Source organism: Emydura macquarii, unplaced genomic scaffold (assembly GCF_026122565.2).
Source record: "Emydura macquarii macquarii isolate MOO-44397 ecotype Brisbane River unplaced genomic scaffold, CSIRO-AGI_Emac_v2 contig_1644, whole genome shotgun sequence".
Classification (NCBI taxonomy): domain Eukaryota; kingdom Metazoa; phylum Chordata; order Testudines; family Chelidae; genus Emydura; species Emydura macquarii.
Genome location: NW_027131781.1, coordinates 13,836,009 through 13,862,399, shown reverse-complemented (window position 1 = coordinate 13,862,399; position 26,391 = coordinate 13,836,009). Strand labels below are relative to the sequence as shown.

At 51.7% G+C, this 26,391-nt stretch overlaps 2 protein-coding genes across 2 annotated transcripts in view; one reads left to right on the top strand and one right to left on the bottom strand.

Annotated features, from left to right (window-relative positions):
* Positions 1-2,531: 2,531 nt before the first annotated feature.
* Positions 2,532-7,927, top strand: HAPLN3 (hyaluronan and proteoglycan link protein 3). The gene is made up of 4 exons (XM_067556107.1): positions 2,532-2,661; positions 4,243-4,611; positions 6,454-6,756; positions 7,555-7,927. The coding sequence occupies exons 1-4, from the start codon at positions 2,532-2,534 to the stop codon at positions 7,833-7,835; spliced, it is 1,083 nt and encodes a 360-aa protein (XP_067412208.1). The 3' UTR covers positions 7,836-7,927.
* Positions 7,928-12,502: 4,575 nt separating this feature from the next.
* ACAN (aggrecan) overlaps positions 12,503-26,391 on the bottom strand; it is a 35,383-nt gene continuing 21,494 nt past the window's right edge. Inside the window, exons 13-18 of the mRNA XM_067556106.1 lie at positions 23,512-23,625; positions 19,574-19,732; positions 17,800-17,882; positions 17,178-17,322; positions 14,789-14,971; positions 12,503-12,805 (exon numbers count right to left, since the gene is read on the bottom strand). Of these exons, the coding sequence (XP_067412207.1) occupies positions 12,717-12,805; positions 14,789-14,971; positions 17,178-17,322; positions 17,800-17,882; positions 19,574-19,732; positions 23,512-23,625 (773 nt within the window). The 3' untranslated portion in view covers positions 12,503-12,716. The remainder of the gene's footprint in view (positions 12,806-14,788; positions 14,972-17,177; positions 17,323-17,799; positions 17,883-19,573; positions 19,733-23,511; positions 23,626-26,391) is intronic.

Sequence of the window (26,391 nt, the reverse complement as noted above, 5' to 3'; positions counted from 1 at the left end):
GGACTGGTTGAGGCATTTGCCAGGGAGCTGACTGTGTGGCTCCGGCATGCATCAATGTGAGGGGAAAGGGCCGCAGGCCTGCATTTTGCCGGTCTCTGCACGTCCCCTGCTCTCACATCCCCTGGATGGATGGTCGGGGTTTCAAAGGAACTTGTAAACCCTGTCTAAGCAGGGGGCACCCATGTCACATTCCTTCCACCAACCTAGGGGCAGACTGGAGAGCTGATGAGTACAGGGTGCCCTCTGCAGGCTCTAAGTGAACTTGCAGCCACCCAAACATTTCTGGAAGATATGCTCTAGTTCAACCCAGGAATTATTTGCGGGAAGTGCTCTGGTCTACGGTATGCACTGCAGGCAGGCAGGCAGACTACATGATCACAGTGGTCCCTTCTGGCCAGAGAATCTATAAATCTTTGGGAGCTTCACCTCATTAGTTTTGAGCTGGCGCCACTCGATTTGGTTCTCTGTGGGCTATGAAGCCCTAAGAAGTGTCTCCCCATAAACGCCGGTGAGATGTGGGATTTGCAAAGCGATTGTTCTCTTCCCTACAGACTGTGTTGTAGTTCAGCTATAACATCTCACGCTTACCGTACGTTAACGAGCCACCTGCTGGACATGACAAACCAGGTCACTTCTTGTCCTAGTGACAACGTGGCCTGCTCCTAGATGTCGGAGCGGGAGAATCCCTCGTCAAGCCCAGCCCCGGGGCAAGTTTGCTCCCGACAGGCCCTGCAGGGTTCTGTCCAGTGGTCTTAATGGACCGAGAGAGTGAAGGAAGCTCCCGGGAGAGCTGGTTAAGTAACGGATCTGGGGGACGCGGACCATCCCAAAGACTAAAATGAAAACAATGGTTCCAGGTCAGACGAAATGGGAGTTCCAGATCTGACCATTTCCCAAGGGCTGTGAGTGGTTTTAAATGAAACAGAAGGAAGTTGCAAAACAAAAAGTTGTTCTGATCCAAAAAAAAAAAAAAGTTTCAGCTTTTTCAGAACTTTCATGTGTTTCTGACGCAAAATGTTTCAGTGTCGCTGAATCTGCCATTTTCGATGAAAAATAATTTTGGACAAAAAGTTTTGCCTAGCACCAACTCCAGGTTTTCCCCTCAGATTTTCAATGAGGGTGTCGCACCTTGTGGTGCTTCTCTTGGATGAGCTCACTGCACCCACCAAGGCTCTTTGGATCCCTCCATTCCCCCCACAAGTCCCCTGTGTGCCACCCTCCCAACCCCTTCTATTTCAGGGACTCTTTGCAACCCCCCTCGCTTATTCCCTCATGCCAGGAACTCTGTGTGCCCCCTCATTATTGTTGTTTGTATTACCATAGCACTTAGGATTCCCTGTCATGGATCCATTGTGCTAGGTGCTGTACAAACCCAGAACAAAAAGACCATCCCTATCCCTTCCCCCCCGATGCCCCTTTCCTCCTACATGCCAGGGACTCTGTGTGCTCCCAATTCTCCCTTCCCCCATGCCAGAGTCCTCCATTCTTCCCTCATCTCCTCCTTCCCCCTACCATTGTCTCTCATTCACCCCCCTCCCCCCCAGGCATCCCCCCCATCCCATGGGCTCTGTGTTTCCTCTCATACCTCCCCCCACCTCCTGCCTCCCATTCCTCATTTTCTCCACCCTGGCAGAGGCTCTGTGTGCACCTCATCCCCACATATCAATGTCCCCCATAAGCAGCACTCAAAAGTTCCCACATTATGTGCAAACAGAGAATGCCACCAAGTGGAGTGTAGGGCCTTGCAAACTCGGTCACTGACAAGAGAAGCGTTGCGGTAGCTGAGAATATCCATGGACTCCCTGAAACACCTGTTTTCTCATCCTGCCCTCCCCTGCTTTCCCTGGAAAGCTCAGCTAGTGGCGAGCTGGGAATTGCGGGCAGCGAGACAGGAGAGGAAATAAGGGTTTGCAATGCTGCTTCCGTGGCTATTCTACAGATGCGTCCCAGAGTCCTTGGAGGGGCTGAGCCAGCCTGGGACAGAGACCTCACTGCATTCTGACTGTGCTAGCAAACAGGTTAAAGCTCCGGTTAGCATTTAGCAAACTAGCTGTGTTTTGCTTCAGGAGGATGTGGGAGGAATGGGGTGAGAGCGCCGGCTGTGGGTTGCCCCTGCAGCAGTCGCTGTGGGGGATGGCACGAGGAGCTGTGGCTGTGGAATAGCTCCCCGCTATACCAGGCCCACCCGGTCCCTGCAGGATATACTTTAAACGGTAGGGGAGTCTATTCAAACTGTGCCTGCACAGTCCCTTGCCCGCACGGCGTGTGTGCACCAGCTCAGTGTGTGCAAAGGACAAAACCTGCATGGGCCAAAGCCAGCTGGGGGCGCCACCCAAGCACAGGTGACTTTTGCACGTGTAAATTCCATCACCTGCGTGTGCACAGGAGAGTAGGCGAGAACAGCCCACAAAGTGACTCGGTGGCGCCAAGCCGCACATGTGCTAGCGGCTGGGGAGACACCCCCTGTGCATTGACACAGTCTGCTTGTTCTCTTGGCGGGGCAGGTGTTCCTCCGCCCCCCCCCAGGAGCAATGCTGCTGCTGTGTCTGGTTGTGATGCTGCTGCAGCTGGGCAGAGGCTGCTGTGGGCTCCCTTTCTACAACGGCTTCTACTATGACCACGTCATGAATGACAAGGGCAACGGCAACGGCAACGGCGAAGGTGCGTGCGGTGGGGAAGGCAGGGCTGATATGGGGAGGGGCTGGCCCTTACTACCAGCAGCTAGGACTGCATGGTCCAGGGAGGACACTGCTTATACTCACAGGTGGGGAATCTTGGCCCGGGTGGAGGGGAGGCTGGGCAGGCATGGCTCATCCTCTGCCCTTTCCCAGTTCCTGTGGGAGCAGGAATGTGGGTGCGAAAGATCTGAATGTTGTCAGCATGGGTAGACTGGTGTGTGTGTGTGTTTGTGGGGAGACTGTAGAGGAGGCCAGGGGCAGCTGGGAGCCAGAGGATGTGGGTATGCGTGGGGGGTCTTTGCCTCCTAACTTTGGGTGGGTAATTCAGAGGTTGAGGATGACAATTGCCAGGCACGTTGCATCTGTTGCTCCCTGCAGCCAGCTGGCATCACCCCCACGCTTTCAGTAGCCCATAAAGCTCCCCTCCTCCACGTGGAACAGAGGGGAGTCCTCCCCCCCCATCACCTTACCTGGAAATCTCCTCTTGCCCTCCTCTGCCCTGCCAGGATGCCTGGACTGCGTCCCCTGGGCTCTTACTCCAGTTGGAAGGTTCCTGGGGAAGTAGCATGGAACTGATTTGAACCTGGGCTGACGGGATCCTCTCCCCATTTCTCCCGTCTCACTCCCCTGGGTCCCCTCCCTTTGTGCAGTCACAGAACTGGAGATGGCAGGGGTGGAACAGCTGAGGCGCTCCCACCCAGTCCACCCTCTTCCCCATAGGGCTGGGCCGAATTAGGCCCTGCAGCCTATGCCCTGGAGATGCATCTCCTCCACTTGCAAGCGTGACTCACCCCCCATCCCTTGTGAGGCGACTCCGGGAGCGAGTCCGGGCAAAGGGCTTCCTGAGATGCAGGCCAAATATCCCATCCCAGGGCTCCCAGTTCTACTTGGAACAACTCTTCTCCCTCCCAGGGGATCCTGGCCAGCAGTTCCCATGTTCACATGCTTGTGCAGCTGTGCCCCCTGCTGGTGGGCCCTGGGAACAGATAGATGCTGCTCCCCAGGGAAGTTGCCCTCTGCTGGGCACTGGGTAAACCCAGCCGCATCTGGGGCCGCCAGCCCCCCTTTGTCTCCGCCCCTCTCTCACCTTCATGCAGGCACAGCGAGATGAGAGGGTGCCTGGGATGGAGCAGGAGGAAATGATGATGGGGGTTGAGCCAGTGGAGGAGGAGGAGGGGGTGCGTAGTGGGAGGGAGGGAGCCGAGTACAACGGGGGTGGGAACAAGGGTGTAGGATGCAGAGCTCACCGGGCCAGATTGCTGTCAATCAATGGTGCAGGAGTTGCAGGAGTTCGAGCAATCGGCCCTGCTCTGAGCACACTATCTCCCCTTCCCTGTCATAGAGCCTCCCTACTATGCCTAGCGCTTTCCAGGTGCCTTTGGCCGCTGCAGGGGGTTTGGCTGTCCGGCTGTACAATAACTGCTTTAGATCCCCTTAGTGGGGATGCGTGTGTGTTAGGCTGCCCGCCCGTGTAGCGTACATGGGGAATCCTCTGTCCCTGGGGGCCCTGGCTCCTGGCAGTGCTCAAATCCCCCCTCCCCCTTTGACCTCTCTCCCCTACCAGTTCACTTCAATGGCGTGAAGCTGGTGGTGGAGACCCCGGAAGACGCCATCTTCACCTACCGCGGTGCCAACATCACGCTGCCCTGCCACTACCGCTACGAGCCCAAGCTGGAGACGCCGCGCAAGATCCGCATCAAGTGGTCAAAGCTACGGGAGGACAACACCAAGGAGCGGGACGTGCTGGTGGCCATCGGGCTGAAACACCGCAGCTTCGGCGAGTTCCGGGGCCGGGTGCACCTGCACCAGCGGGGCGAGCAGGAGGCGTCCCTGGTGATCAGCGACCTGCGCCTGCAGGACTACGGCAAGTACCGCTGCGAGGTGATCGACGGGCTGGAGGACGAGAGTGGCATCGTGGAGCTGGAGCTGCGAGGTGAGTGGGCCGGCGTCCGGCACCACGTGGGGCGGGGGAGAGGGGACGGGTGCTCAGGGGAGGCAACTTCCCCTCACACAGAGATTTCCCTGGGGTTACAGTCACTGGGGACAGTAAAAGGCACCCAAGAAGTGGTCTCCTTCGAGGCCCCTGAGTGGGATCAGCGTGGGTTCTGGGACCTTCTGTGGCCACCCCGCACTGGGGTATTCCCATGCTCAGCCAACACGGGGGTTATGCGTGTGCCGTGGCACGGCAGCTCAGCAAGAAGCTCCCCCCCGATGCTCTTCCACAGGGTGAGTCAGAGAGAAGGAAGGAGCTCCTTCCTCCTAAAAATTGCCACCAAATCCTGTGGTCCTGGAACTGCCCACCTAGATTAGCATCCCTGCCCTATTGTTGCCACATGCCATTGCCTTGCCTTGTGTTATGGCAGGTCAGACTCTCAGGAGCTCTCTGGGGCAGGGAGAAAGAAGGGAGGTCTTTTTGTTCCTCGTGTGTACAGCACCTAGCACAATGGGGCTCTGATCTTTGACTGGGGCCCTTTGGTACAACTGCACATGCAAATAACAGTGCACTAGATGACTGCGGGGCCTCCAACATCCAGTGCGGACAGGCACCTTACAGCTGTATTATGAAGTGCACCTGTAACCTACAGCCACTCAGTGTGGCTCCCTCTAGTGGAGGCTGGGGTTAGGAGTCTGCTGCTGGCTTTGAGTTATCAGAGCTGGGTCTTTTACCTCAAGCAGAAGAGGCTTCTGTTTAAAGACCCCAGGGCTCCACGTTCACATCCCAGGGGCGCGGCGTGAGATCCAGTTGAGTTGCTGCAGGATTTGGGGCCTGTCGCTATACCATCCTATAGTATTTTTTTTGATGTGGTCGCTCTCACAGGTGGGAAGAGGGGGCATCAGACCCTACAAGGCGAGTGCCTCTCTCCCCCCTCCCCGGCCTAGTTTCTCTCTACTGAATCTGTGCCGTGCAGGGCACAATGCACAGGGTGCTGGAGAAAGGGAGAAGGAAAGGTGTGACACGCCCTGCCTGTGGTTCTGTGATCCAGATGGAAAGTCACCCCCTAGGATGTTCTTCTCCTCCATAGGCTCAGACCCCAGCTCCGCATCGCGGTCTCGGACACACGCACACCCACCCTGAACTGTGGGAAACGTCCCATTTCCTGCCACCTTCTCATGTTCCTGGCCACACTGCCACCACTTACTCCTCTTCAGCAGAGAGATTTGTACCCAGCCGCCTTTGGAGGAGGAGGGAGGCTTTGAGCAAGGGGCATGTTTGCTGGCTGCTCAGGCCAGCCGTCAAAGCGCTCCCCATTAGCTCGGAGCACGCAGCGCTCATGCCTCACTCTGGCCACCAGGTGTCACAACTGACATACAACATTGGCCCTTTGGGCGGAGGCTGCCAGTTCCTTTGGTCTTTGGACTGGCTGCTGGGTTCCAGTAAGACAGGGGCTGCCCCGGATTCAGATGGGATGCTGGGCCTGAACTTTGAGGCACTCAGGGGATCTTTCCTTCCCTGGCGATCCCATGAGCGAAACCCCAGGAGAAAGGCTATTCTCACGAGGGGCTTTGGAGACGCTTCTGGGATGTCTGTGAGTCCCAGCATCGCTTGGGGCTCATCTGTCACTAGTTCTCGCTCCAGTGAGTTTGGAAGTGTGAGCCTGGGGGGGAGAACAGGGTGCTGGTCCAACACCCTCCATTTGTTGGGGAGTCCCACATTGGCTATGTCTGTGGGAATCTGTACCATCCACCCCAGGGGTGCGAGTCAGGCTGCAGACATAGCCAAAGGGCAAACAGTGGCTCTGTTTTCAGCTGCCCTTCCTCTCTCTTCCCCCTCCAGGGGTGGTTTTCCCATACCAGCCTCACCACGGCCGCTACCGCCTCAACTTCCATGAAGCCAAGAAAGCCTGCGAGGAGCAGGACGCTGTGATCGCGTCCTTCGAGCAGCTCTTCAAGTCCTGGGAAGAGGGGCTGGACTGGTGCAACGCCGGCTGGCTGCAGGATGGCACAGTGCAATACCCCATCACCCTGGCCCGGGATCCCTGTGGTGGCAAGAGGCTGGCCCCCGGCGTTCGGAGCTATGGCGAGCGCCACAAGAACCTGCACTACTTTGACGTTTTCTGCTTCTCCTCTGCACTGAAAGGTGAGTCTGGCTACGTGGGGGAAGTCGCTGCCTCTGCAGGGCTGGGAGAGCTGCCTGATGCTGCGGAGAAGGCAGGTGATCAGTAGGAGGGCGCTCTTTTCTCAGGGCACAGCGTGGGCAGTGGGCGCTGCCTGTTGGAAGGGACACCTCTCTGCTGGAAGGTAAAACTGAGTGCCTGCTTGCTCACAGTTATTAGAGACCCAGCAGAACTCCTCTAAGAGCTGGGATGTTGGATGTTGCCAGTTCTAACCTGGGTAATTCCATCCGTTTCCCTAAATACTCAGAGGATCTTCAGGTAGACCTGGGATTTTCCTCCATTGCCCAGACTGATGTGGCATGGCGCGTCGCTGCAAAGGCGAGAGAGACCGGCCAATCTGTATCATTCAAACGCATAACATGGCACCAGCCTGTGCCAGCATCAGGGGAACCACTGCTCCTGTAATACAGGGCCCGATTCCTCATTCTGCAGGCGCAAAATGGCCACGAACCCAGGCGAACCAGCACCGAGGGAACTCCCCAGGCTTGGGGGCATTCCTGGCAAAGCCAGGATGCGCAGCTCGGGATGTGTGGCGAAGGGTTTAGATGGTATAAAATCCCCTTTGTCCCTCTCCCATTCCTGCGGGAAGGGGCGGAAGGGAGCCCTGACCTATTTTGAATCCAGGTGGAGATGGGATGATCCCCCATTCCTAGCACCTCCTGCAGGCAAGGGAGGGGGAGGGGGCCGAGGGCTCCCGGGGACGCTCACCCCATATCTCAGCACGTCATCCCAGTGACCACCCCCTCACCTCTCCCCACCAGGGAAAGTTTACTACCTGGCTCACCCGGAGAAGCTGACCTTGGAAGAGGCCAAGCAGGCTTGCCAGGACGACGAGGCTGAAATTGCCAAGGTGGGGCAGCTCTATGCCGCGTGGAAGTTCTTCAAGCTGGATCGCTGTGATGCTGGCTGGCTGGCAGATGGCAGCATCCGCTACCCCATTGCCTTCCCCCGGCCCAACTGCGGACCGCCGGAGCCGGGAGTCAGGAGCTTCGGCTTTCCTGACAAGGGCAAGTTTGGGGTTTATTGCTACAAGCTGAGCTAAGGAAGGGGGAGGGGCTCCCTCTTTTCCAGTGGACGCTTCCCTGCCTGGCGCTGCCTGGATTTAAAGGGCCAGATTTCCTGGGGGTTGGGGTTTTTTATTTCCATTTAAAAAAAAATTTTTACATTTTTTTTCCACGAAAAGAAAACTTCTGTGGGTTCCTGGGCCATGGCGTCTCGTTAATCAGCCAAGTGCCTCCTCTGTGCTTCTCTCCTGGCTGGGAATGGGGCACCAGGTCTCCATCGACCCAAACAGTGGAGAGAGTCGGAGATAGCATCTCGAGTTGGGGAACTTGATGTCTGGTACCAGGTGTCTCTGTCCCTTGGTCTCAGGGGCATCTAGACAAGACGTGACAGGTTCCTCTACGGCCGTGTGGGCTAGATAGTCATTTCCCAGCAGCGACGCAGCCAGGCATTGGAGGAGCACAGAGCTCATGACTGATTGATGGCAAAGGCAGACGCCCCGTGGACGTGCTCCCCTCCAACTCCAGTTTCATGTGCGCCAAAGAGGAGCAGCTATCTTTAATGCACAGACTGCTCTGCCGTCCCATCCCAGCCAGGTCAGAAGGCATTGAATCACGTGCAAGATGGAACGTAGAGTAAGACCCCTGGTTAATGTGAGCGAATGATCAACAACGCATCTCACCAAAGTGATTCGCATCTCACCAAATCCTTCCCCTGCCCTCAGGTGTGAAGGCACCTCCCACTGAAGCACAGACGAGGTCAGAGACATTAGGCATAGCTCTGGGCCTCTATGCTTTGAATTAACGGAGCTTAGCCCTTTTGTGTCCCCAGAGACTCCCACTCTCCCCACCTCCTCAGCCAATCTCTTCTTTCTCTCCCTTCCCCTCCCTGCGGGATCTGGATGTGGTTAGACTCTCTGAGACTCCAGACGGAGGGTAGAGGTTTCCAAAGGCACTGAAAGGTGCTATTATGTGTATACAGGGTGGAGCTCACCGGTTTGCGTGCCTTGTTCTCCATGTGCCCCTCTCCCGGACACCACTTGAATCCCAGGGGCTCAGTCTTTGTGCATTTTGATGTGAAAAGATGTATTCTCCTGAGCCTCTTCAAATAAAGCATTGGAGAAAGCCCCAGAAGTGTGCGACTGTGTCCTGGGCTGTAGGACAAATTCTGCTGTGTTCTCCCTGGGGGAGAGGGGTGCTAGCTCTGCGAGGGATTTTAGAAAGGGAATGCACTCGGGGTACTAGGTCATAGTGGAGCACCCAGGACTTGACAGAGCAGAAGGTGTTGGAGATCAGAACTGAAGGGCATCAGCAAGGCTGTGTATGAACAAAGCCTAGGGGGACCAGATAGCAAGTGTGAAAAATTTGGGATGGGATTGGGGGGGCAAATAGGTGCCTATATAAGATAAAGCCCCAACTAGTGGAATCTGTCCCTATAAAATCAGGACATCTGGTCAACCTAACAAAGCTGTATGGAGTAGCAGGCCCAGGGAGTGGGGTGGGGGTTAGGGCAGAACTGAGGAGCCTCAGCAGAACTGGGGGGAGCGGGAGGCAGGAGTGGAACTAGAGGGAGGCAGAATTAAGGTACCTCAACAGGTTGTGGGGAAGGGAAGGCAGGAGCGGAAGAGCAGGGTAGAAGGCTGCAGGTCCAGGAGCAGGTGCATTAGCAGTTGTGTTTGGGGGAGTCCAGGACTGGAGTAGCTGTGAGGGCAGGACTGAGGGGTGTTCCCAGGGGAGGAAGTGGGGGAAAGGTAGAAGCTGGTTCATCTTCTACCTGCATTGGCTGCCTGCAGCCCATAATTCTCCTGGCAGGAGATCAGTGCCCCCTTTTCCCTGACAGCTGGGATTTTTTAACAGCAAGGAGATTTTCCAGACAAATCACCCAGGTCAGTGCTAGTGCCTCCCTAGCATATCTATGAGTTAGGTGCTCTCCCATGCCCTTAAAATACCATTTCTATGATGGGCCTCAGAGCCCTTGACTTACCCTCTCATTTGCCGCTGACTCCTGCTGAAATGTGTCAGAATTTGTCCCAGCTGTGAGCTCCCAAAGCTCCTGACACCATGCGCCTAGCACTCTGGGTATGAGATCAGCAGTGGAGGCCTAGGAACTGGGCATCTCAATATTTGCAGACTCATCAGTTGTTTCTCTAATTAGGGCTAATGAATTGCTGGCACCCGGCACGGGCCAGGTAGGAAATGCTGAGCGGCGTTGATCCTGCCAGGCTGCTGGATCTTCTTTAAAGGTTAATGGGGAAATTCTTAATGATAGGAAAGTGGTGTGGCTGAGAAGCTCTCAGATACTGCAATCAGGGGCAGGCGTGACCAGGGGCTCCCAAACAATGGCCCACAGCTGAGGTGCTGGTGGCTGGCAGAGAGCTGGCTTGGCACGTGTCTCCTCCTTGTTTCCAGCTACTAAATTGTAATAAAAGAAGCTACAAGTGCATTGAATCCTTTGCTACTGTTAATTTGCTATGGGAGTGGTAGCTGTGGCTACTAGAGGGGTGTTAGGTGCGTACCCAAGGAAGTGAAGTGTCCCTGCAGGATCATGAATGGGAGGAGAGGGAAGGAAGAGAGGGGCCAGCTGATTGCAAATGGGAGGAGAAGTGGGGTGTGCAGTGGCCTGTGGGAGGTGGTGGTCTCCACTTGAGAGAGATGCTGTGTTATGTAGGGGAGAGGGAAGATATAGCTGTGATTGGCTATGCCCTGGAGCTGGGGCAGGGCTTCTTTAATTCATCTGCTGCAGCCCTGAGGACCTAGGTCTTGCCCCCAGATTGCTACCTGCAGTGGAGAGTCTGGATGAGGGTGGGGGATGCTGAGCTGCCCCTAATAAGATGGCTGCTCCCATCACAGCTCTGGGCCTTCCAAGCAACCCAAGAGCTCCCCCACTGCAGGAAGCAGCATGAGAGGGGAGGAGTAGTGTGATTTGCCATTGCCTGCTGTCTGGGTAAACAGAGACCCCTCCCCCTCAACTGTCTGTGTGGGTGTAGCACCTTTCCCCAGCACCGCGCTCCCTTTCCAAGCAAGGGAAGCCCGGGGGCTCGTGGACAGAATGCTACAGCAGCAGCTGCGTCTCCAAAGCTGTGCTGGGCCATTCAGCAGAGGGCTCCGGAACCGGACAAACTCTGCGCCTGCCATGCTGCCGCCTCGACATCACTGCCCCGAGCGTTATAAACTCTCCTGCTCCAGGGGCGGCCAGAGACTTCCAGGCAGGTTTGGAGAAGCAGCCACGGCAGGAAAGCAGGTCACAGACACTTTGGTCTCAAAGGCTCATGGGAGGCTCATTTGCATCCCCCCCCCCCCCCCCCAAAAAAAAGACCCCTGCCTCCTGTTCAGGAAGGCACCTGTTGGTCAGGTTTTTTAAAGGCATATTTAGCCAGTGCTGAATGACACTGAGCTGCAGGGCTGAGCCTTTTGCTTCCACGCATATACACGTTCACCTGGGGAGGAGACCCCCCCCCCGCTCACCCAACCCGCCCGCTGCTCCCCATGGCTAACACGCAGCACCACATGCGCACAAAGTGTTCACACAGCCCGACGCCTGTGTGATGGCTGCCATTGTGGCCAACACCAGCGTATTGATCGGGGGAGGCGGCTTCAGAGTTAAAAGCACCAGCATCTACAGCCTGAGTTAAAGAGCCAGGCCCTGGAGCTGGCTCCGACCCCACCCCCCTGTCCTGTGTGGATGGGGCCCAGAGGGGCTGCTTGACTGACACCAGCCATTGGGGTACCCCTGCATACAGACACAGACACGTCATGAGAGCACACACACACGGCAGCGTACGCACACACGTGCAGTGGCACACAATCACGCAGCCACCTACACGCAGTTCACCAGGTAACAGGAAGAATAAAATACAACCGGTTTTATTGTCCAGGTTTCACAATAGTGCTGACAGCAGCAGGCACTGCCGTGCGTCAGGTTCTCATTTTAGGCACAAGACTTATAATAAAAGGGTTTTTTTTTCGTTTTTTTTTTCTTTTTTACAAGAACAAAACCCCAAAGCGCCCCCTCCCCCCTCCCAGACTCTGTCTCCCCACCTCCCATCATGAGTGAAAGCTCAATTCAGGACACGCACACACAGGCTCCTACCAGCATCCTGGAGACTTTGGCAAATCCATTTAAATTACCCCTCCCACATACAAAAAAAAAAAAAAGGCTATTCCAATTTTTCTCTCTTTATTATCATTTCTCATCATTATTATCAGCATCATCATGTTTCAAAAATATAAATAGGTGCAGGGAACCCTGGTGCCCTGCACGGTCCCCCAGAAAGAGTGCGTCATCACAGGATGGGAGCTGCTTCACATGCGGCCTGGGAATGGGGAAATGTGGCATCTGGGAACAAACGGCAGGAGAGCGGGGAGGAGCCAAAACCAAGAGGCATCTGTGCCCAGAATTTTAGCTTCCCGCTTCCCTCGCCCCCCCACCCCATCTCACTCTCTCCCGTCTACTCCCCCACTTCACATGCCCCTCTCATACATTCAGCTACACTTCACAACTATTCACTGCCTCCCTGGACACCTCCCTGCTGTACGGCAGCAGTGGAAAGCTTCATTCAAATAAAACAAAGGTGCCGTCCGCCCCAGAGATTAAATAACAGAAATAATTACATTGTTCGTGGATAAAATCAGGAAAAAATAATCTTCTTTATTATTTAACTTAACCCCCCCACCCTCTGCAACCCTCCCTCCCCTTCCCCAAAGGCACAAGGTATTTGGAACTGGACGGTTAGTAAAAATGCTGGCATCTCATTCACTTTGCTTTGGTGCATTGAGGTTTGTTTGTTTTTTAGATATATACACAAAGGTGGGTTTTTTGCTTTAATATATTTTTTTTTCCTTATATGACAAAAAGCAACAACATCAAGAAGAAGAAATTGACTCTGCTAATGTAATTTCCGTAAAATCTCTTGTTCCCCTCTTTAATGGGTGGGTCTCTGGGCGGCTTGGCCATTGGTTCTCGACCGATTCCTTGGGCTTCTCTTGTGTAGTCTGCGCTTGTAGATGGAGTCTGTGGAAGGAGGAGGAGGAGAAGAAAAGGCACCTTGTTACTGGGAGAAAGTTACAGAGCCCCTGCTTGTCCTTAGCTGGCTCACCCCCGGCCTCTCGCTCCCTGGAAAAACATTGCAGAGGCTGCTATGCAAGCTCTGCCTCTGGCCATCCGGGCAGAGCGTGCCATGGCGCCAGCCCGCTCGCCACCAGACAATCAGGCCTTCTCTTGCCTCTGGCGCTCCGGGACCTGATGAATCAGCGGGGCGTTTTCAGTGCACTTTGTAACAGCCCCTGGCCCCCCACAAACACCGAATTTAAAGAGACTCTGTTACCTCCTGGGAGCCTGTTAAAAAGCATCCTGTTCAGAGACAACTCCGCTGCTGTCCATCCCACACTTTGTGTATTTCTTTCCCCTCCTTGTGAGCAGACAAGCATAGAGGGAGCCAGAGCAGTTCAGACCAATGTCCCAGCAGGGCTGGGATGGCATCTCCCAGTGCTCATGTCTGATGAGTCCCAGAAAGGAGACCCATCCCCCACAAGCACCCATCATGCACCCAAACACTTTGTTTAGTGAGGCAGGAAGTCTGAGGTCTGTCCACAGCTCTGGCACTGAGGCACTGTGTGGCATTGGGCAAATCCCTGCCCCTGTCTGTGCCTCAATCTTCCCATCTGTAAAAGGGGGATAATTCCAATTTAGCTCAGGGGGCTGAGAGGGGAGGCTTAATTAATGTTTGTGAAGTGCTTTGAGATCCCCAGATGGGCGAGGCTAGCAAAGGGTAATGAATTATTATTACATGTAGTGGGAGAGTTTCTTCCTGCCCCCGGCATGATCTTCTTATCTCATGGCATCATTTATTACAGGGGCAGGTGGGCTGCGAACCCAGTTCACAGGATGGGAGCTGCTGCTGCTTCCCCACCTGAATATGGAGCCTTCCACTCAGGACATCTCAGTTGGCTGCTGTGGAGGCAAATGTGACTCTGCCGTCAGGTGGGGAATGAGCAGCAAGGACAGAGGGGCTAGTCAGGAACAAAGACCCTCCTGCCACGCAACTGTTCCTAAACACAGACCCTTCCTCCTGGTTTGATTGAAACAAGCGGTGGATGTAGTTCTATGGGCCCGAGTTCTATGGGCTTGCGCAGTGCATGGCAGAGCCTGGAGAATCAGGAGCTAGGGATGAATAACGCAATGCTGAGCTGCAGTTGCACTTCACTATCTCCCGGCCCCACCCTCAGGCTTTCTTTTTCCCTTGCTCGGAATTTTGTCCCCTTGCTTCTTAATTCAGTGACAACTCTCCTTAGCCGTGGATTGATTGACCAGATAACTCCTGCCTGGAGTCACCCAACCAGATCACAACTGTGGGAGTGGCTGAGTTATTGTGGTGAAAGTGATTTGGTGAAAATGATCTGAGGAGCCAGCACATCAGGCAGAGGGGCATTTTGACTGGGCAGCAACTTTCAGGCTTCCAATAATCCTGGTAACAGAGAAGCTTTAACTGAGACAAAGAACAATCTTAACTCTCTGGCACAGAGAAAGCGTCCCCTCCCACTGGCCTGGATGGCAGCAAACCTGTATCCTCTGTGGGTCAGGTAGTGGACAGGGGTGGAGGACAGTCCTGTCTTGGGCCATAAGTATCACCCTTCCTCCTGCACTTTGGCTCTCACCCATCCCACCCCCTGCTCCATGTCCTTCAAGTCCTTCCAGCCAAAAACAAATGGAAACAGATCTCTCCAGAAGCCATCAGTTCTACACCTGGAACAGCCTGGGAGGCTGGGGTGAGTGTCAGGCAAAGCCGCTGCTTTCCCTGGTTGGAATGCCTCTATAGCTCTCTCAGGCCCCTCTGGGGGCTGAACTCAAGTCCCCCCTGCACTATATGGTGTGGATCATTTCCAGGAATCAGCCCGTGGACTCCTAGAGCTTGGCCCTGGGCTGAGTGCCATGCTGGAGTCTCAGACGCCTGCAGGGACCTTGGTGCAAACAGTAGGAATGAAGAACAATCCGTACCATCTATGCAGGCTATCCGTGGTTCTTCCCAGTGGCCATTGGGCTGGCACCGAATCGTGGGCACGTGGCGTTGTATGTAGCCCTGGTTACACTGGTACCGGACCATGGAGTTTATTTCATATCGGTCCTTCTTCCTTCCAAAGGTCCTGGCGTTCTCTACCACAGGAGGGTCCCCGCAGGCAACTGACAAAGACAAGCAAGATAATGAGCAACTGGCAGCTCCAACCTCCATGTGTGCCTGGTAGGAAATTGGCCAATGAGAGCTGCAAACCAAGCAGCTTGCATCTAACTGTGGTGCTCAAGGGGTGCTGGCCATCTTCACACGCATTCCCTAGAATAATAACCATTCAACTATGTTTCCCTTGTGCAGTCTGTCCCAAAGGATCCCAGAGCACTTTACCAGCTGTACATACGACGACTGCTTCACCTACCACTGAAATGCAGCCACTTCTGGGGTGGAAAGGGGCAACTGCATATACAGGGATCATTTCCCACCACTTAAATACAGCCGGTGAGACTCCCCCACCCCACCAGAAATAGGCAGAATGACTAGTGTGCTGTTCACTGCTCCTGTGCTGCTTTGTGCTGAAAATGAGTGGTTGGGACCTTGAATGCACATTACTCCGAAACAGAGCTAAAGCAATGACCTGTCTGAGTCACTGCAGCGACAGCAGAGGCCTGTGCACTGCAAGGCTGGTAAGCACACCCGGCTGCGGTGCTAACAGCATGGCCATCTCCCTGCAGATGCCTTGGGATCCAGACAGGGAAGGGGATTCCGCCTTGGAGCTTTGTTTGGCATCTGTTACATGCCAGCACTTGATGCCAGTGTTGCTAAGTGCCTGCCATCACCCAGGCCTGACTTGCTTTATTGCCACATCCATCAACCAGGCTTACGGGCCACGGAAGTGGCTAACAAAGGAGGGATCATTTCCTTTGTTTGGGGGGGCTAGAGATGGAGGCACTAAATAAAAGGCAGTTAATGACAAACCAGACTCCTTAAAAATTCTGCTGCGGTTGCCACTGTCTCAGAAATTTAGTCACGGGGGATATTGAAATTCTGCAGCAGGCCGGGAGACTTAGCAACAACGTTCCAAAGGGTTCCATCCCTCCCGTCTAGAAAGGCAGGACCCCCGTGAGTGTCAGACACAAGAAAGCTGCCGTCAGGAAGGCGTTTGTTGCTTCTGTGCCATTGGGGGTCCTGGTGGATGGGAGCGGATGACTTGGGGAAACTAAACTTTACTGGTCGGCTCGGAAGAGGGGCAAAAACTGGCTCCAAATGGGGGGTGCGGGGGCTGATGGTAGGGGAAATGGGAGTGGTAAACACCTTGGGGCCTTGAAGTGGGAAGGTTTGTGGGGTTGTTATTTCACAGGATGAAAATGAGCTGTGAAAGGGCATTCCCACCCTCCATAAGCTTCCTGTTATTCCACTCCCTCGGCAGTCACACCATCTCTTCAGCTCGATCCAGGGTTGGATCTGATCAGTGCTTGGCTAGGAAGCCTCCAAGGAGAGCCCAGGTGTGGCAAGGAGCAGTGTGAGTGACTCAGCGGTGGGTGCTCTGAGTCAGCACTGACTCAAACACCCCAATGCAGTGCCAGGGGGTACTATGCTGCAGGCAGTTCTAGACAGTGCTGGGCTGTAGAGGTGGGTGTGGGCATCTCCGTAGGGGGTGCTCTCCGTTCTGAGTCAATTCAGACTCCAGTGGCCCAGTACAATGCTAGGGGGTGCTGTGCTGCTGGAAGTACCATCCTTTGGGATGACACATAAAGCCAACCTTCTGACCCTGGGTGTTTATTAAATATTTTAGGGCACTTTTCCCCAAGACTTGGGGTGCGTTGATACTGGTGTCCTGGTCAAATTCTAATTCTGCCTCCATAAATCCCCTTTGCTCTTTCAAATCCACATAGGATTTGTCTTCATTTCCTGTACTCATCTCTTACGCAGGGTCCCTGTGCAGAAGTTAAAGTTCTACAGTGTTCCATCGAGGAATGAGTGACGCTTCCTGGTTTTAATGCCAGGGTTTATTCCTGTTAAAGCCAAGGGGTGGCTAAAATGTGGACCACAGAGTTGTACATTGTGTCCTGCAGTTGCCTCGGTGAACTCTGTGGAGGGTACATATCCCAGCCTGCAATGCTCCCTCTTTATTGAAGCAGATGCCACATTGCATTCTGGGACTAGTCGTCTCATAGGCTGCCCCTGCATGTTAAGGAGGAAGAATCTGCAAACTGCACCATTTGATTCACATTATGTACAACCCTTAGCATCCTAGCAAGTTGCCAGCGTGACCTTTGGTAGGGCAAAGTTTGGATTCTTTTGTGCTATAGATTTAATAGCTGTAGCCTAAGCCTGGACATACATCCCAACCCAGAAAGAAGTAGGGCCAGGTCTCACCTGTTCCTTTCTTGCACGTGAAAGGGAGGTGATAGTTGCATGGGACGTCATTCCACTCGCCTTGCTCATGCCAGATCATCACGACACAGTCCTCTCCTGCGGCAAAGAAGTTGTCGGGCTGGTTGGGCCGCCAGTTCTCATATTGCTGTGAAGAGATAAGAAGCCCTTCCTCTAAGTCAGGGAGACACTTTCCTTGCTCTCCTCAGCTCTCCCTTTCCCTTTACTTCTTCTCTCTCCCTTTCGACTCTCTTCCTGCTTTTTCATTCTCTCTCTCCCCACCTCTGTTTTTCTGGCTGTCTGGTTCTCTCTCTTCCTCCTGTGACTAATCAATGGAAATCATGTATTTTTATTATTTGTACTATGGTAGTGCCTAGGATCCCCAGTCGTTGACCAGGACCCGCTGTACAAACACAGAACAAAATGACAGTCCCCCCAAATAGCTTATGTCAGCAACTCCAGTCAGCACTTGTCCCAGCTGCTCACTCCAAATGCTCTAGGGTTCTGTCCCCAGACAGCAGCCTCACGCCCTTACACAGCACAAAACGCCAAAGCTTGAAATGACTCTTAATGAAGAAATATTCCCCCCCTTCCAACTGCCTTCCCTCTCCTGCACACAACTCACGAGGGAGTTTCCATCGGACCAGCGGAAGTCGTGCTCGATGGCCCTGTCACTGAGGCCGATCCACTGGTAATCCTGTGCATAGGCTGAAAAAGAAAGACAGGGAGGTAAGGTAAGGAAAGGAAGTGCCTCCACCACTCACCTCCCCCATGCTATCCCAGATGCCCTGGGCTCTGCCAAGGATCTGAACACCACAGCGACATGGTCTACTTCTGGGCCGCGCCCAAGGTGGCTTAATGCGGGGCGGCTCTGATTGAACGACGCCAGATTGGCTAAAGGAGAGGTGGATAAAGCCCCTTTAGGTAGGCACTGAGAGCGCTGGAGCTGGCCGTGCTCTGCAGTGTCACAATAAAGGTGGCTCCAGTTTGCCACATTAGTCCCATGACAGACTGCTGTACCCGGGCCAGGGGCTGCCAGGCGGCGACCATGGTTGGAGGTGTTATTAGTCCTAGTGCGGGTGGAGGGCAGTTCTTACTTTGTGGTCCGTCGCCCCTTCAGATTGAGGCCACAAGGGGAGGGTCAGCGAGAAGGGAACTGTTTAATCTTGATGCCCCAAAGCAAAACCCTAGTTGGGCCCAAACTGGTGCACTTTCTCCACATGTCCCCACACCTCCCCGATTCACTAACGGGGCTCAGAGAATTGCAGACGAGCATTCAGGTTGGCTTAAAGGGACAAATGGGTGGGGTGGGCAGAAGGCAAGTCCCCAGGCATCCCAGACAAGCCTCTGGACCACAGGAGAAGCTCCACCAGTCCTAATGCCTTTAGACCGAACCTTGGTCGAACAGGGTCTTGTGTCCCACCCCAGCTGCCTGAGGATCACACTCCACCCAGCTCCATGGTGCGTGCCCGCATCTCTGAGCACAGGGGCAGGGAACACAGCTCCCCTGCTCTGGTAAAAGCAGAGGGGTACTCCCCTCCTTTCCTGGCGTAACCAGATTCCTCCAGCACCGCTTCCTTCTAGTTGGTGTGGCCGGATCGGCTCCCCCTCTGGTGTGGAGCTGTTTGGAGCTGCTCCCTGCCCTGGGGTGCGGTCTCACTGACTCCCGTGTAAGAAAGATGCTGATCCCACCCCAGACCACACCCAGGCCTGGCTATTTCTTCCCAGAGTGACTGGAAGTGGCGGGAGACCAGGACCCTCCCGGGACCGTCCCCCCTCAGGCCCTGCTCTCCACATGCCCCATCCCCCCACCAAGCTTCTCCTCAGGTCCCCACTGAGCCCTGGCCAAATGCCCCATCCCCCCACCCCCACGTGCCCCGCCCCCCCCCAAGCTCCCCTCCCCCACCTCAGAGTCCTCCTCCTTAACAGACTCCCTTTCCTCCCTGTCCTACTTCATGCCTTCCCACTCCCCAAACACCCCTGTCCCAGCTACCTCCCACTCTCCCATCCCTTCCCTGCTTCCCACACAAGCCATCAGGCGCCTGCCCCACGGTGACCCCAACATCCTCCAACACCTTGCTCCCCACAAATATCTGTGTTGGCATGAACCAACAGGCCAACTGCATGGTGCAAACGCCTTGGGAAGTGGCTAATGTGGCAATGGAAAAGCAAGGCAGATCTATATGAGCCACAGATCTATGGAATGAGCTGACTTGTGTTTCCCTATGGTCCTGGACACTGAAAATTCCTCCTTCCCTGCAGGACGAGAGGCCTTGCTTGATGGGAACTGTGAGAGTCAGTGGAATTCGCCCACCACTGGTGGACTTTTAAGGCCTAGATGGACAGATTGATCTGTGCTCATCCACCCCCAAATCCTGGCTGTCACCCCCAGCACTCACTGTTCACAAACTCTTGTTCTTCTGGAGTGATGATACTGCTCAGGTGGGACTGGTGTTCTCGGCACCTGGTCTCTGCCTCCACCCATGTCTCTCTCTGTTCGAAGTGCTTGTAACAATGGCCCTGGAACTTGGTCCAACCCTCGTCACAGTCCTCCAGGTCTGAAACACACAAGGAAGGAATGGAAGGGAACTGCATGCATCAGGGCAGAGTGCCTTCCAACTCACCTCTCGGCGGCCCAGGCATTCACGGAACAGAAATACAATACACGGTCACGCCCACGAAAGAATAAACCTTGACGTTTTTGTATGTTACAACCAAGGGAAAATGATCAGAAGGCCACCAAGGAATAGTTAATGGAGGGAAGGTAGATTAAGGGCCCTGCAGTTGAGGTGGTGATGTTTTTCAATAGTGCCTAACACAGACAGACAGATTCCTGAACATTTCAAACCCCAAGTCAGGTTCCCGAACTCTGGCTTTGAGAAGTAACCCGAAACACCACCACTTTCTCCCCAGTGCCATCCTGCTTATTTCGCTCGCCCTGGAGAGCAGCTTTTATCTTCGAAATCTGCATTTTGCTCCCCAGAATCAGCGCTCATGCATCAGAAATGAGAGAGAGGGGCAGGAGAGGTCATTGCAGATTCAGTTGGCTACATCACTATTTCTGAGTCTTCTCAGATGGAATAAGCAACCTGATGAGATCACAGAAAAGGGATGCAGGGCAGGATTTTCTATATGGGAGACAGAAAAAAACCCCAAACCCCTAATGAAAATATTTTGAAAAAGGAGAAGAAAAAAAGCAAAAATCTGTCACCTGGCTTAAGTGGATATTGCTGGTGATTATTGAGAAATGCCATCAAAGCAAATTAAAGGCACAAAATATTTGACTGTCTTTATTTTATGGTTGGGGTCAGGGCTTGAAAGGTAAAGCCTTTAAAAGGGAAGTTAGCTCTTGCCCTCTTCCCCTCAGAGAAATTAACTAGCTTAATTTATTTTAACAAGGGGAATTGTTTCTTTTGAACTGAAGCCCTAGTTCCAGTGAGGAGAGTATGTGGATGGAAGATTCTCTGAGGATCATACAAGGAATAGAGACTCAAAAAAGGGAATTAGATGGTATATGTGTCCTACATCAGGAAGTGTGGGCCCTAGAAATGAATACTTGAAGGCAGAGAAACTTTGGAAACTGATTCATGGGCCATGAGGACAATAGGACTAGCTGTATGGGCCTTGTGGACATAGGAGAAAAGGTAGGTGAGGGATGTAAGACAGAAAATACAGATAAGAAGAACCCAGTAATTTTTTTAAAATGGAAAAGGGTAGAGCAGATGCAAAGGAATAAAGAAAATATGCAATTTTGGGGAATCGTTTGTTCTTTGCCATCAACAAATCATACAAATGCCTTTTGTAAGCCAAGAAGAAACAGCGACAGATACAGAAATGGCAAACCTGGCGGGCAGATGCTATTATGATGGTAAACCATCTCCTCCAAATAGACACCTGCATTGCAGGCAGTTGCACTCAAACCATGGAATGACTATGACTTTTGGGCCTTGAAATTACTATGTCCCATCATCTCTTATCACCTCCTCCACTGACTAGCACCTAGAGTCAGACCAGCGAAGGAGAGGAACTGTCACTGTGAGGCAGATGTGATGTGATGAGCCCAGACCTGAGGCAGAGGAGCAGCACAAGTGTGGAAGGAAGATCTAGGGGTGACAAGATGGAGATTTATTTAGTAGCAGCCTTTCAGTGGCAGAGAGGGTTTACCTATCATCCTTTCTCAGCTCCTTGTTGCCCTAGGGGTAGTGGGGTTTCATTATTCCTTTTGGCCACTCAACAAATGCCTCTCTACCCCCATGCAGGGCAGGTATTCTATATTCCACTTTTGTGAAAAAACCTCTCACCTTGGCTATAGTCCACCTTTGTATTCCAGAGTACCTCATCTCCCTTGAACTCATCAGTTCTTCTTGCTCCATTCCTGTGAAGCTCTTCAATCAGGGTACACACAAACCCCATGCAGACTTCAATGGGTGACTCACCAAAGACTGGCTGGTTGGGGGCGGGTCCTTTAAATTCTCTTTTTCTGCCCTCTTCTTCTACAAAAACAGACCATCTCTGCTGGGCCAACCTTGTGGAGCAGGAGCTGTGAGTGTGCTCACACACCTGGATCTTCTCCACCACATCTCCAAGAGCAGGGGAGGGGGAATGTCATGTGCCTTTCTGAGACTCTTTTTCTGGTGGGTTATGTCACGCCCCTTTCTAAATGATCACAACCACTGAGTTGGGATGGACCATGATGCACAGCCCCAATAGGACATTATAACAGGAAACGCCAGGCTTTCCCAATATAGCAGTTACCTATGCAAAAATGTGGAGAGCTGTTGTCTGTCAGAAGAAGAAGGTAAAATCTAATCCTTTGACGTGGCACATGCTTCAAGCTTTAGAGGCGTTTAAGAATGACTGACTGTGTGCGTGGCTCAGAAGAGCTCATCTAAACTGCCATTGAGCTCATAGATGTTCTTAGGAAATCAAAGAAGTTAGAGAATGGAAAGCGTATCATTCATTCTACCTTGGCGGTAACGTTGAGCTTTAAAGGGGGCTTTTTTTACTGATATTTAGGGCAGTAAACTGCTCTCATATGTCCAAAGGTAATCCAGGGTAAAGATATCCCATGATGTCAAGATCCCGTTCATAGACGAACTGTTATGAAGAGAAGAGATTTAACTAGGTTTGGGTCAAACATCAGAGTGGTGTTTAAATACATCCATTCGAAGCAATTACTTGGATTCACCAATCTACCATATTATAGGAGGGCTCTTACCTCCTCTCAAGTGAGGTTCCTCTGCCAGAATAGAAGGAGGTGCTAATGCTGAGGACTGAGATACCCTGGAAGAGGTAAGTGAAGGAAGCGTGCACAGTCTCTGCTCACAAGCTCTAGCCATTCCTATCAGTTCCCCTCCTTCCATGAGACCTACCACACAGTCATATTAAAAAGCGAAAGAGAGATGCAGAGAAAGAGAGGGTGAGATCAAATGTACTTTCCTATTGCCCATTTGAAGGGGAACAGCTAGTATTTTTCAACCTGGTTCTTCCAGGCCTTCTAAAGCAATGCGGGAACATTTTTCCTCCTTGAGAAACTGACAGAAAAACAGGCTTTCATGGACTTGCAGTAAAACAAAACGTTCTTTTGTCTTCTCCCCAAAACAAACAGGACATTTGTGCACACACGAAAATGCCATTTTGATGAAAAAACAGGATATTTCCGTCTTTCCTCAAAGATTCACACTGCTTGCCATTGTTGTCATGAAAATCTCATTGGCTCGAGGAAACGACACAGATGTCAGGTGGAAGCTGAGAAGATTCACAGGAATGAATGAAGCCCTTCGCAGGTGAATCCTCACAAAGTGAAACATGGTCATTTCACATGGCTCGATTCATGCATCTTTTGCTGAAATTTCAGCAGAGCAGAGATGGATCACATGGCATGAAGATGTGCCTGAGACATTGCCCTATTATTACAGATGGATTATTACAGGTGGATTGGAAGGGTTTTCTTTGACCCAAAAGCATGTTTGTGCTTATGGCAAACAGTATCATACTATCATGTCCTTTATGCAATTTTACTAGAGAAAACTACAGGAAAGAGAATAATTTCTCTCTCTCAGAAGCCAAGGAGACACCAAGTTCCCTAGCAGCCCTAAAACTGCCACTGTCTCATAGAAGCTAAGAGGGATTTCCCAGAGAAACAAGACGCTGTGATGGAAAAATAATAATCACTTGTAAGCAAACAGCTCAACCTTTTCCCCAGTAAGATGTATTTTATCTGCTGTTAGGAGTTAGCTTATTGAGATGAGGGTGGGATTGGTGGGAGAATGGTGGGGGTCAGTTTTTTTTGGGGTGCAGCTGTTAGTAAAATTAGCTGAAGCCAGGTAGGCCGTACCGATCTCACACAGGTCCCCTCCGTAGCTGGGAAGGCATAAGCATTTGAAAGAGTCGATGCCATCAGCGCAGGTAGCTCCATTCAGACAGGGGCTTGAGTGGCACTCATCAATGTCTGCAAGAAATCAAGGGCTGCCATTAGGACTCCGGGCAGGGAACTCTACCTACAGGAGAACTTGTTTCTTTGCTTGTTCAGGAAGGATCATCAATGGTTTTGGGAGAGCTCGAGAGTGAATTATGGGTTTATTTTAAAAACTGCTGCTGCTGCTACTGCTGAAGAAGTGATCGCAAAAAGCCCAACCCACCCTAGGAGGATGACATCATTTTCCATTCAAATTTCTGCCAGTTGATGGCTGGACCACACTACGGTGCTATCAGGGCAACATCAGCAGAGGTCGGAAGGATGACTTTCAGTGTATTCTGCACAGTATCTTTTGACATCTGTTGTGTCTCTTCCTTGTCCATCTTTTCTGCCTAACTTGACCAAATGTGCAAACTTGTGGCTGTCTCAGCCTCCATCAGCTAAAGTCTAAAAGACAGTTGTTGGGCCTCTCTTAAGCAAGAGAAACTTCCTCAAACACGGCTTAATCTCCTCCCTCTCCCTTCTTGACTCCTCATTTTTTACTTTTTCTAACTGTAGTCCAGATGTCATCCTTGATCCTGAACTCCCACAGCTAAATCTCCACCAGTTCCAGAGCACAGCTAGTTCTAGGGGTCATTTCTCTGGAAAGGATTGTTGGAGTGCAGTGTGTTCCAGTCTTGCCTCTAACATGCACCTCTTTGCTAGTGATGGGGCTATCATAAAGCCAGATGTGTCAGCTTTACACCAGTCAAAGATTTACCCACACCAGGGGGAATTGTTGGCTGCCCATTTACGACAGTTTTATGGACTCTTTGTGCTGCTCCACTGGTGCAAAGAGCCCTTGGGTGGGTCCAGATTTGGCTCCAAGTCTCCTGTCTCAGTCTGTCAGTTACCTCAACATGGACAATGCATATTATTACTGTAATGGCATGCCTAGCCCCCACCACTTCAGCAAGAGAAGGAAAGCAGCTTGGATCTCTTGGGTATCATGTTCAGAGTAAGACCACAATGACTAATTTGTATCTATATGCTACAAAATCCATCCTTCTAAAATTGTTTCTTAACATTTTTCCAATCTGAAACTTAATCCTATTCCTCAGTGAATATTCTTGAAATCAGAAGGAAGAAATAAGTTAATCAGAATGAAAAGACTGCAGAGATGAAGTCAGCTCAAGAAACCATAGACAAAGAGTAAGAATGTAATTGTGACCTAATACATACAGAAAAGATTGTAGGCTAAAAATAATAGTTGCTGGTTAGCTCCTTTAATGAGACTGTTCTTCTTTCTTTCTTTCAAAGTCTTGCTTCTCAGACTCTGAAGTACTGGAAAGCCTTAAAGATGTTAACTTTAACAGAAGTCATCTGACTGACACCTCCCACGACATGTCAGTACTAGAGGGGTTAGTGGGAAAACAGACTCAGAGAAGATGAATCAGAGAAGAATGTGGAAATGGCCGTAATAGAGCAGAACAACAATCCATCATGTTCAGTATTCTGTCTTCTGCCACACTGTATCAGACTAATGGTCTGTCTAGGCAAGTATCCTCTCTCCTGCCATACCAGAGTAGAACAGTGATCCATCTACTCAAGTATTCTCTCTTCAGCCATAAGAAAACAGACAAGTGTTTTACCTTGTCTGTCTGTCTAGTCACCCACAGTGGCCAATGCCAGATGCTTCAGAGAAAAGTGTAAACTCCTATAGGACATCAAATTGTAAAGTATTAAATGATGGGGGAAATTCTTCCTGGCATCAGCTGGTAGCCAGCTAGCACTTCAAAGCATGAGACTTGAGAGCCCTTGTCATTTGTATCCTAATTTGTGTCCCTGGAAGTATTGCAAATATTCTCCAAATGGCTTATGAACTGTTTAAACCAGTTTTGCACTTGGCTCTTCATGCATGCAGGACCTGCTTCTTTGGACTGTTCACTGAAATACTAATTAATGTTTTCTGAGCTATTATTTTCAGTGGGATGGGAGGGAAGTGAAATGCTCCACTTTCATCAACATTAATAAGCATTTTGAGACTTTCCAGAACAAAAAAGGAATTATTGACTTAGCAGAAAAGAATGGATGAGTCAGGTTGATTACTACTTATCGAGTAACATCTTTGGGTCTTAGAAGATTTAAAACACAAAAACGGAAACTGAAATGTGTCAAGAGGTGATTAAAATCCCAGTACACACCAGGTTGCTCAGCAACAGTAGCAGCAGAAGTTGATACCAACCACCTGAACAAGTTAGGAAGGGTTCTCCTTTGTCCATTAGCTTCTATTAAGTGCAAAGCACGCTGTAGAAATGGAAATAAAGCATGTACAGGCGCTAAAGCAGAATGTTTAGCAGGGAATAATGGGCTCTTCATTTGTCTTCAGTGACAAGGACTAACATTTTATGCACCCAAGATCTCTTTCAGACGCAGTTGATCTGCAGTGGTCACCTACCCAAGTCCTGGAGGAAGAAGGGCAGCAGATACCACGTGGGCTAGTGCACTGTATCAAATCTCAAATCAGGAAATAATATTAGAACAGAACTTGCTTTTGTGCTGGTATATAATATGCGCTGTACATATTATATATTACTATATGGATACTTGATATATATACATATATATATATATATATATATATATATATATAGAGAGAGAGAGAGAGAGAGAGAGAGAGAGAGAGAGAGAGAGAGAGAGAGAGAGAGAGAGAGAGAGAGAGAGAGAGAGAGAGAGAGAGAGAGACACACACACACACACACACACACACACACATTTTAACAGTGCTGGTGAAAATAATGCATTACCTTTCGAAATGCA